The 11,896-nt window shown below is 48.2% G+C and overlaps 1 protein-coding gene across 2 annotated transcripts in view; it reads left to right on the forward strand.

Annotated features, from left to right (window-relative positions):
* The window catches only part of NRP2 (neuropilin 2), a 117,029-nt gene extending 113,567 nt beyond the window's left edge, over nucleotides 1-3,462 (forward strand). For both annotated transcript variants that reach the window (XM_054700018.1, XM_037523900.2), the window contains exon 17: nucleotides 261-3,462. In XM_054700018.1, coding sequence (XP_054555993.1) covers nucleotides 261-568 — 308 coding nt within the window. In that variant the 3' untranslated portion in view covers nucleotides 569-3,462. The remainder of the gene's footprint in view (nucleotides 1-260) is intronic.
* The last annotated feature ends 8,434 nt before the right edge of the window (nucleotides 3,463-11,896 follow it).

The following is an 11,896-nucleotide window of genomic DNA, read 5'->3' on the forward strand; positions in this document are numbered from 1 at the left end:
CTCATTTAACCCTCCTAACAACCCAATGAGATAGATTTTATTAGTACCCCTATTTTATAGATGAAAGAACTAAAACAAAGAAAGGCTAAATAACCCTTGTAAAGCCACACAGCCAGTCACACAGGGCTGGGCTTAGTGGCAGGCAGGCTGTTCCCGATGCCTCCCTCTGCACTGGGCTGGGGGCCGCAGTTACTCCACCACCACCCCCCCACCCCCGAGAGAAGCAGTGCCTGCAACCTCTCGTGTGCTTTATGTCGTAGATGAGTACGACGAGGTGGACTGGAGCAATACTTCTGCCCCGACTTCAGGGTCTGGTGCCCCTTCGGCCGACAAAGAAAAGAGCTGGCTCTACACGCTGGACCCCATCCTCATCACCATCATCGCCATGAGCTCGCTGGGGGTCCTCCTGGGGGCCACATGTGCAGGGCTGTTGCTCTACTGCACCTGTTCCTACTCTGGCCTGAGCTCCCGCAGCTGCACCACGCTGGAGAACTACAACTTCGAGCTCTATGACGGCCTCAAGCACAAGGTCAAGATGAACCACCAGAAGTGCTGCTCAGAGGCATGACGGATTGCACCCAAATCACATCTGACGTTTCATTCCAGCAAGAGGAACAAGTGAAGATTACATTTTTTTTCCTTGGGAGACTGAATGCCATAATCTTGATCAAACCGATCCAGAATGACCGAAGGTGTGGACTGGACAGACAGGCGAGCCGAGAGAGATGGGGAGATGCAGCCGCGAGGGGGTTGACGACCCCCTGGGGCCCGCGGGGGCTGAGTCATTGCTGGGACAGAGACCAGAGCTCATCTCTTTGGGATCACAGTTCTGTTTTGTTTGTGAGTGTGTGATTATTCTATTTTATTTCTTTGGTCTGTGAGCAACTCAAAGAGGCAGAAGAGGAGAATGTCTTTTCCAGTATAGAAGCTGAGTGGTGATCGTTACTCTTCACATTCTCTTTCTAATCAATACTTGAAAAGCAAAGGGTCTTTTCAGACTTCCATCTTTAGGGGAAAAAAAAAAAAAAAACAACCTCGAAAAAAATCCAGCTTATTCCGTTCTCTGCCATCTTATGACACGAGATTCGCTGTGGTGCATATTCTGCCAGCCGACCCACAAGCTGCCGTTCCCAATCCTAGCATTGAAGTAGGATGTTGTTGCCTTTAACTTTTTTTATCCAGGGGAAAATTGCCATTTTAGGGTCAGCATGAACAGCTCTTTCTTCTTTGCAATTTGAAACAAACCAGAAAGGAAAGTTCACACATCAAAATCCATAAAAGCACCTCCACGTTAGCAGCGGACAAGCCTTAATGTGCTTTGTGAATAGGAGCCAATCGTTAAATCTAGACCCAGAAGTGGTGGCTGAGAGGCTCCTTTTGGGGCCTCTAGTAGTGGTTTTGCTTTTTCTTTTCCTTCCTCCTTGTTCTGCTAAAACATATGCACACACACCTACATACATACACAAACACACATATTCACGCACACATTTGTCCCCAGAAATGATGTCATTTCATATCCAGAGATGGGGAGGGCACATGTAGGCTATAGGTATGGGTGAAATATAACAGGTGACCCCTCATGGCAAGGAGATCAGTGGAGAGAGAAAAAAAAAGCCAGCTCTGGGGTCTTGCAATGGCTAAGGCTGGGCAGACTCTACTTGGTACATACTGATTTCTCCTTGAAGTTCCAGTACCACCTGGAACCTCAGAGCTAACCCGTCCATGAGTCTAACCTGAAGTCTGCAAGCACTGTGGACCAGAACGTAGTTGAGACACTGCTTCATGCTGTTAGACCACACACACACACACACAGACACACACACACTCACACTCACACCAGTTTATGTGTTTTTATTAAGTGCCTTGAAGAAAAAGTGTTTTTTCCCTCTATGTAAAAATCAGTGACGATCATGGACATTAAGGCATTCCTCCTAACCCCAGTGGCTCCTCCCCAGGTCCCCCACTCACCGCTGATCCTATTAATGGAATGAGCCCTGCTACCAAGTGGTAGTCACAGCCCTAGATGACTCTCAGCTATTGTAGAAGAGGAGGCATCAGGAACATAATGAAACTGTGTGAAGAATAAAACTGTCTGTATCAAGATCCCGATCTTGATCTTGTAGCGAAGCCTGAGCATTGCCTGTGTGCTGGAAATACATTTGGAACCCAAACGGTATGCCCAGCCTATTGCTTATCAGTGATAAGCTGTCAGACCATTTTTGCTGCTATGGTCACCCACAATTTCATTTGTCTCATACCCAGGTGAAAGGGGAAGGGTGAACTGGATTGGCTGGTTCCTTTAAATGTTAACTTATGGAAATCTAGTTCAAATGGTAATGTCACAGTGTTTTGTATGCAGAGGGAGAGATCATACCAACAGCTATTTGTTCATATGTGTGTGTGTGTCTTTGCTCTCCTTTCAGTTCTCTGTATCTACTGTGTATGTGAATGGTCACGTGGGACTCAGTGGTGTTATTGTGACTTTGACCTAGGGCCCGAGTGTGACTGCTGACCTCGGCACTCGGCACAGTGGTAGTTAGAGGTGACAAGTAAAGCTGTCAAGCCCAAGGGCTTAGCTTCAGGCTCCCCTGAGCTGGGCATGCAGCGGAAGCAAATTTTAAATTAGCCTACCCTCCTCTTCACCGTCCCATGTAGCTCAGTGTTCAGGAAGCTAGCAAGTCCAAGGAATTTCCAAAAGGAGTCTGCAGAAGAACGAACTTCAAAAGCCTGTTCCGGAGGTCCTGGCCCTGTCATACCCAGTGGTCTATTTTACTGTTCCCCAAAGACCAGCCCTATCTCCAGTGGCCTGAAGTTCACCTCTGAGTATATGTACAACTCAGCCTGCCTCTCTGTAACAGTCCTGTATCCTAATCACCATTGGTTGATCTGAGGCCCTAAGTGGGCCCTGAACGCTGAGCAAAAGCAGCTACACAGGGCTTGCATGTAGATACCTCACCAACACTGGACAAAGAGCGAGAGCGGGGCCGATTTGAACTTGGCCATGGGACATTTTGTGCATTTGTTGTCTCTACCTGCAGGTAGGCTAGCTGACCCCTCTCCTTGAGTCGTTCCCTTTGGGAAACCCAAGTCACAGTATTGATCTCCTTTTTGCCTTGTACTGAATGACACATTACCTCCACGCTCTCCCGGACTGGGCGGTCAGCAGGGCTACAGGGTTGCCTCTCTCTTAGCTGGGACTGGGGAGTCGACAGGGATGAGGGTCCGAGGAATGAGCATGAATGGCAAGAAAACAAGGGGAAAAGTTAAACCGCCACAGAGAAGGTTAACTTTTCCAGGGTTTGCAGCTAAAGGTATCCGACCATTCACTGGCTGAGCCAGGTCACGGGAACCTGAGAGCTTTTACTGTGATTCTTCAATGTAAAGAACAAACAACAATGTCAAACTGTGTTTGTATGATTTGTATAAAGCCTTTTTAAGATTACTATTTAAATAAACATTATACCAGAGATATTTTTCTGAGTGTTTTTTATTAGGGACAATAAAAAAGGATGAAGGTGGCCAAATCATCCCAATTTGCTGGATGTTTTCCTGGGTTTAGCATTGAAAACCCCATGAGTGGGAAACCACTCAGTGCCAGCCAAACCAGGATGCTTAGTCATTCTCTTGGGAGAACATCTCTCAGAACTTTCATTTGAAGGCCTCCCTGGTAGCGCAGGCAGTCGAGTGCAGTGCTGTGAAGCTGTCCATAGCCGGGGCAGTGCCGGTTCAATCCCCACCAGCCGCGGAGAGACCCACATGGCGCACAGACCTCTCCTGTCTCGACTGCTTCTCCCCTCAGCAGTGTATTTCATCAGTCTGCCAGTTCTGTTCCCTCCTTTGTCTCTGGTGAATCCTCTCACCCTCCCGCGAATGTGACCTGTACCCCGGTTCTTGTATAAATAAATAAATAAATCTTAAAAAAAAAAAAAAAAACCTCTGGGAGGAGGATCAGGGATCGGTGTTTTAACAATTCCTCTAGAGGGTTCTGATGCACTTTCATCTCTGGGCTGAGAGAAAGGAAAAAGTAGCCTAGCCTCACACAGTGATTAAGAGTGTTTTCATCTGGTGGTTATTGGATTCAAAACAAATTAGAGTTCGGCAAGGGAAGGCTAAAAGTAGTCTGTCAAGTACACTCTCCTAGGTCGTACAGTAATTCCCAGGTGATGAGGAAGGAGAGGCTTTGTTTTTTAAGATTTATTTATTTATGCATATAAGAACTTGGGTACAGGCCAATGGTGTGGAGGGTGAGAGGATTCACCAGAGACAGATTGGGGAGCAGAACATGCAGATTGACTGAAATGCACTGCTGAGGGGAGCAGCAGGCGAGACAGGAGAGGTCTGCTGTGCCATGTGGGTCACTTCCTGGCCGGCCAGGGATCAAACTCGGTGCTGCAGTGGCTGCGGATAGCTTCATAGGTTGCGTCTTAACCCCTTGCACCACCAGGGAGGCCCAGAAGGAAAGGCTTTATTATGAACTTCACACCTGAATGCAAATAGAGACTCAAATTTGTGACCAGGGGCTGAATGTAGCCCCATTCTGAAACTGTTCACACCTCAGAAAGAAATTTGTTTCATCATTGATTCAAGAAATATTTTTGAGCACTTCCTGATTTGGGGATATCTTAGAGCTTACACTCCCCTGAAGGGGATGGAAAGCAAATAGTAAGGACTGGTTACAGTAAATGCACTGAAGACCCGACTTCCATTTTCAATAAAATTCTTCCTCGTAGAAATTACCTTCCTACTATTTGACCTGCCATAGACATTAAAGATACAATATTTGAGTTCACATTTGTAAAATATGGCTATATATTATTGATGTGCTAGGACTTATTTATATTAAATAAATTGCTAGGATTTATTTATATTAAATAAACTTAGCTTTATCACATAAAACATGAATCTGATATAATACAAGGTATATCTTTCAAAGTGTTTTAAAAGAATTACGAGGGTGTGTGGGTGATCACATCACAGGAGTCCTCTCTGAGGAGGTAATACTGAAGCTGTCAAATCTGAAGAGATGAGTGTAGGGTAAAGAAAATATCAGGCTTTTCTGCCCTTCCGCCATCAGGATAGATGATGGATCCTTGTCCTGAATGCATGCCTGATGGCGGGCACCTGGAATAGGGTGTGGGCATAGGTAGATGGGATTCAGCTGAGTTAAGACTGTGCTTTTAAGGGCGGCGTCACGGGGGGACGCCAACAGCCCCAGCAGCAGCAGCAGAACCTGAAGGAGAAGCTGAAGCAGAAGCAGAGAACGCCAGAGAGCCCAGATAGAGTAAAGACTTGCTGGGGGCTGGGAGGCCTGCCAGCCTCCCAGCCCCCCAGCCAGCACCCCTGCCTGCCATATGCCTGGTGAACCCCAATAAAAAACCTGCAAAACTACTGAGGACTCTGACTCCTCCTTTACCCGGTCTGCATGGGATCAGAAAACCTGCACCTGTGCCCATGTCCTGCCCTTACAATGAGGAATCAGCTAAGAAAAGTGCCTGAGAAGAGCTTTCCAAATTGAAGGAATTGCATAGAGTGATGTTGCTATGAGGAAGAGTTTTCTGTGTTCCTAATAACTCACATTATTACAATGTAAGCATGATCAGCTGGGGGTGGAAGGTGAAGGGAGCATCAAAAGGAATGGAAGGGGAGCCTCCCCTGGTGGCGCAGGTGGTTGAGCGCCATGCAGTGTAGCTGTCCGCAGCCTCTACAGCGCGGGTTCAATCCCCAGCCGCAGCGAGGGTCCCACATGGCACAGCAGACCTCCCCTGTCTCGCCTGCTGCTCCCCTCAGCAGTGTATTTCGTCAGTCTGCCTGTTCTGTTCCCCACTCTGTCTCGGGTGAATCCTCTCACCCTCCCGCACATCTGGCCTGTACCCCGGTTCTTATATAAATTAATTAATTTAAAAAAAAAAGAATGGGAGTGAGTAAGGCACAGTGAGGAGGTATTTCTAATCCTATCACTCTTCAGCCTTGCTCAATTTAGAGAAGAGGCACCTTCCCACCCTCATTACCACCCCTCACTGGCCAGAAAGGTCACCACAGTCAAATCTCTGGTGCTTCCCTGGCTGTGCCTCCTATGATCTTTATAATATCATATGCCTCCTGAGATGTCTGTGTCTGTCTTATTACTGACCCTAGCAACAATAACAGAGGTTAAAATGAAAGCAAATTTCTACTTTCCTTTAGTTGAGCGTTTGGGTGTTTTTAAAGTCCTAATAAACTAATAATATCTCCTGGCCCCTAGCCATCTACTGTTTACATAAGATCTTTTTTTTTTTTCCTTATCTGCATCCTTCTGGAAATGTTTATACAATCCTCAGGGGAGGCAGTGAAATGAAGTTGGAACAGGCCCATCCTTGAGGGAAACAGGACCCATCTGGATGGCAAGGGCCTTCGCCCCTGCCTGCAACGTTGGTGGTGGTGATGGGAGGGGAGGGGACCACGGGAGGCGGGGAGTGCGGTGGGCAGGGGCCCTGCAGAGGAAATGGAAAGATGACTCTAGCAGTTCTCACAGGCTTCGGGCTCTAGTTCCCCGATAAGCTAAAGCAAGGGGGGAAAAAAAGCAATAACAAAAAAACCTCCTGGGAAAAACATTTCCTTGAGGGTGTGAGGTAAGGGGGTGGTGATCAAAATAGGAAGAACTACCCGAGTAGGACTTCAGAGTGACCTTCCGTCCACCCCCGCCCCCCCAAGGGCTTCCTGGTAACTTTCTTGTGGGTTCCCATTGACAAAGCAGAAAGAGTCCTGAGCAGAACAGGGCTGAGGCAGAGCCAAGGTTTGTCCCGGAACCCCTGCCTGGCACCACTCCTGAGCCTCCCAGGCTGCCCCCACCCGACCTGTCCAGGCCAGTTGTCCTCACCCCTTGGTTTCCTCACTGAGAGGAACTGCTGGCGGAAGGACGTGTCATCCATGTTCTCCTGAAGACTGGAGCTAGGGGCCTCTGAGGGAGCCATGAGCCTCTGAGGGAGCCATGAGCCAAGTTGTTTCTGCAGCTTATCCAGAGAATGACACCTGTTTCCTCTCCTACGCTGCCAGAAACCCCCACGGACCACGGAGTGCAGGAAGGAGCCTGCTCCTGTCGTGGCCAGCTTACCAGTGCTGGAAGAAAGAGAGCCTCCACCCCAAAGACTGGACCCCACCTGGCTGCAGGGGTCTGAGCCTTTGCCTAGTCCTCCACCTGCCCCGGTTCACCAGGCTGGCAGGGCCTCTCTCTTGCAAAGGCCCCACAGAGTGGAGCCCAAGCATACAAAGCCTTGACCTAAGGCCTCCAGGTGGCACACACCGAGAGCCCAGAAGAGCCCTCCCTGGGGCGGGGGGGCGGGAGGGGAGAGGGAGACTTGGGGCCTGCAGGTTTGGGGTCCTTCATTCTGTGTCCCTCACCAAACCCACCGGCCTGGCAGCTGTAGTCGAGCTCATGGGCCTTCCGCAACCCGGATTCAAACCCCTCCCCTGGAAACCGGGGTAGCCCTGGTTCTAACAGCCAGGTGCTGCCTCCCCGGCCCCAGGTCTCTCCGAGCTGTCTGCAGGACCAGGTCGCCATGGTTTGGAGTACAGCTCCCCTAATAAATCTCCATCCTGATGCCCTTGACTGCCTCCGCTGGGAATTGAAGCGCAGCCCTTCCCAGCGCCGCCGGCTGCCTGCAGCCCTGCCAAGCCTCACACACAACTGCGCTGGCAGGGCCGGGACTCCAGAGCGTGGCAGGCAGCCTTTCTGGACTTGCCTTTTTCTTTGCCTTTTTCCAACCCACCTGCCATTCTCCTTGCCTCTCCTTGAGTATTCACATTTCTATTTCAAGTCGACTATTATTTTTAATCCCGTGGGAGGATTCTTTAGAGGGTTTTGAAACCCCCAGCACTCCTCGCCCGTTGAAGCTGGACCAGCTGAGGAGGAGGGACAACCCTGGGCCCAGGGGAGACCAAGGTTCTCAGTTCTGCCTCTAGCTCTGTGACTTCAGAAAGGTCATGCACAGCTTAGCTTTTCCATTTGTAAAGTAGGCTTTTTGGGTAAATAATTTCGAGCCCAGAGCTCTGACATCCTAGTTGATGGAGTGGTTCTGTCTGGTCCTCTGAATCCATGCTGGACCACATGGAGAGTGTAAAATTCTGCAGATGCCCCTGTCCCTATTTTCCCCTGATCCCCCTTCTGCAGAGGAGTAGGGGCCTGCAACCTCACACTTGATGCTGTTGTGGCACTGTCCCAAATCCCAATCCAAACTCCGGCAGTAGAAAGGCTCTTTGGCTCAGAGCCCTTCACTTCCAACTATTTGTGTGGAAATTGACGTGCTTGTCTCTCACTAGCTGTTGAGAAAAGAAGAACTTATGCATGCGTGCATTCACATAGTCAACTTATTTTATATTAAATGCCTACTACATGCCTTGTTAGGGACTAGGCAACAACAATCAGCCAACACTGACATGGACTCTGCCTTCAGAAAGCTTATAATCTAGAGAAAGACAGGTGAATCAGATCACACAAATCTATTGTGGCAATCATAACATGAGCTATCAAGTGAAGAGGAGATGCTGTAATTGTGTGAGAGGACCAGGAAGCCTCCCTGAGCATCATCTCCCTTGGGAGCTGAAATCCCCAGTTGAGTTGGATGAGTGGGAAGTGGGGGAATGGATCAGACAAAAGGGCCAGTGTGTGCAAAGATTTGAAGGCAGAGCAAAGTGGGAGGTAAGGAGAAACAGCTCATTCACCTTTGTATTAGAACCCCAACTCATGGCTGGTGCCTGCTGTGAAAGCACATGTTTGTTGGGTGAATGAATTAATTTGTAGAACTTCCCCTTTCTAACAGCATCAAGTTTTACAGACTAAAAGTAAAGCTTTCTAGCTCCTCTTTATTGCCACCCCTGCATCACTCTAGTAGAAAATGTAGAATTAAGTTTCCTAGGATATGAACTGAGAAATTATGACCACGAATTCCAACATGGAGATGGGCACTATTCATTTCTGTTTAAATATGATAATGTAGGTTAAATACGATATTCAGGTTAAAATACTGTCGAGAAAGTTGGAGGTCTGCCATATTTTACAAATTAAGATATTCTGTGCAGCCGCTATGGAAAATAGTATGGCTGTTCCCCAAGAAGTTAAACGTAGAATTACCATGTGATCCAGCAATTCCACTTTTAGATACATATACTCTAAAGAGTACCCTTAAAAACAGGGACTCAAAACAGATCGCCACACACCAACGGTCATAGCAGCACTATTCACAGTAGCCAAAAGGTGGATATTATCCAAGAGTCCATCAGCAGGTGGGTAGATAAATGAAATATGGTGTGTACATACAATGGAATATTATTCAGCCTTAAAGAGGACTGACATTCCATGACACGTTTCAACATAGGCAAACTTTGAAAATATTCTGTCAACTGTAAGTTAACAGTTTACTGCAAGTCAGACGTAAAAGACTTATTGAGGATTCCACTGATATGAGAAACGTGGAATGTGTAAACTCAAAGAGGCAGACAGTAAATTAGAAGTTACCAGAGGCTGAGGGAAGAACAATGAGGAATTATGACTTAATGGATACAGAATTGGGGATGATTAAAGGTTCTGGAAATGGACAGTGGTGAGAGATGCACAATATTATGAATTAATTCCACTAAATTATACACTTAAAAATGGTTAGGATGGTACATTTTATGTGATGCATATTTTACTACAACAAAAAAGCATCCCATGTGATCCTTAGGACATACCCTAGACTGGATATGTATTTATTGTTTATCTGAAACTCAAATTTAACCGGGTGTTGTGTTTTATCCGACAACCCTAATTGAGGGGCTGCTTCTTCATGGGCTCCCTAGAACCTTCCCAGGCTTCAGGATGCTTTGAAAACCAAGAATCAGTGTTTGTGGTCTGATAATAATGAGTGTACAAGGTAGAACCAATCAGGGGGTGCTGCCCTAATTATAGACTCAACCTGAGACAGAGGCCATGAAGTGACTCCACAGCCCTCACTCACTCCATCAGGGAAGAGATAGAGATTAAAAATCTTGGTTGGGTTTCCCATCTGTTGTTTAATCATCATGATCCACGAATGCAGTAAAAGCCGGTTATAAACCCTTTCTTACGAGTGACCACGTGGCTAGAATTACAGTTGCAGATGGTGATGCTGGTGCGTATGACTCAGACGATAACCTTGTCCCCCACCATCAATGCATCTTCACACCAGAGTTGGTAAGAACCCATGGGGTGCCCAGATGCCTAATTGTACCACCGTTGGCACCCATGTCTTCTTGATGAAAGCAACTGCCGCACAGCTCACTGTGCAGCAAGGAACAACAGGTGCAAAAGGCAAAGGCCACTTTGGAACCATTTGGACCAGCAAACATGGCTCAGTGTAACAGGAGCGCCCACAGACTTGGCAGTCCTGCTCTAATCAGCCTGCGAGATGGGCTGGAATCAGACCACAGCCTCGGAGTTTACGGCTGCCATTCCAGGTGGTCCCACCTACTCCTTCTCTCAACCGAGACGAAAGACAGTTGGGGAGGGCATCGCACAAAGAGATGGGTCGTGTCCAATTCATTTTTACTAGGTGCTGACAAGTCACCGAGAAAGTCTGGAAATGTGTAGCACAGCAAAAACACACGGGTCACAATGCACTGGTGAATGATTACCAGAGGAGAAATTCATTACCGGCTGCTCTCAGCTCCCATCACATAAGGAAGTGTTACATTAACAAGATGGAAGGTCCCTGTGGTCCTCCCCAACACAGCCCCCGCTGCCACTGCCTGCCACCCCACTATTTCAATTTCTGTTGCGTGGTGGGAGCACAGCCCAAAGGCGGGGGAAGTCAATTCAGCTATACTAATCAAAAAGGAGGTCACTGGGTCAGCCAAGGCCAATGGAAGCAGATTCGACCTGCGCGTTACATGGAATTCTTTGTGCCCAGCCTGCGCCAGCTATGGCCACAATGAGTCTGGCACCTCTGTATGGCATGAACAGTCTTCTTTTCAATGTTCATGTGGTTTGCTGCCCATCCTGGAGGCTCGAGTTTCCCTGTCGATGTACCTGGCCCTGACCCCTGTTGGCGCCCAAGTTAACCTTGGGTTTGTTACCTTTTCTGACACAGATGTCGACAGACGTAGGGACAGCACAGAACCTGTGCCGGAGACCAATAGTGGAAAGAATAAGGCGAGTAAGACACCCTGGCTGGGAGCCACAAGCCACAATAGAGCAACAAGTTCGGGGCCAGCAGAACAGTCTCCATTGTGTGGTGGCCAGGAGTTATAGATCAAGTGACCTTTCAGTCCTTGCTATGCAGTGTCACATGAGGTCATGGTCTCACACTTCTTTCTAATCTCTCTCCTCCAATTACCTCTTCCCACATTCAAGAATCACAGGCCACAAATGGAAGGTTAGCAGAGAGTCAACAGCACGCAGACAGCTGTGTCAATAGTTCTTCCTTAATGAGATTTCTGCTCCTTCAAGATGCCATTCACATGCAGAGGGGCCAGCCAACTGGATCTGCTTTTAAAGTCAAATTGCATGGGCAGCCCCAGGACAGATGGACTTTGCCTGCGATGGTCTCTCCACAGGTGCCTTCCTCTGGAGACCAGAAAACCCCGTGCGTCGACCTCACCCTGCGCAGCCTCCTCACCACTAAGAGGCCAGGTCCAGTTCCTGTTGAAATGTCAACCTAAAGTGGATGAGTGAATCCCAGCCCACACGCCAACCAGTGTGATGTTAAATATTAAAGCTCCCTGCAGCTGGCCTGGGCTGAAAGCTGCCATTTCATTATGCAGCTTTCTCTGGGCTTAAGGAAAAGGGATCGTGAGTCTCCAGGAGCTCGCCGTGGAGACTTGCCCTCAGCCTTCCCAGTGCTGGGGAAACCTTCAAAACTGTTCAATTTGTCTAAGCCCCATCCATCTTTAATGTCAGAGTCTA

This window comes from Talpa occidentalis, unplaced genomic scaffold (assembly GCF_014898055.3).
Source record: "Talpa occidentalis isolate TD23 unplaced genomic scaffold, MPIMG_talOcc4v2.1 talOcc4.3, whole genome shotgun sequence".
Classification (NCBI taxonomy): domain Eukaryota; kingdom Metazoa; phylum Chordata; class Mammalia; order Eulipotyphla; family Talpidae; genus Talpa; species Talpa occidentalis.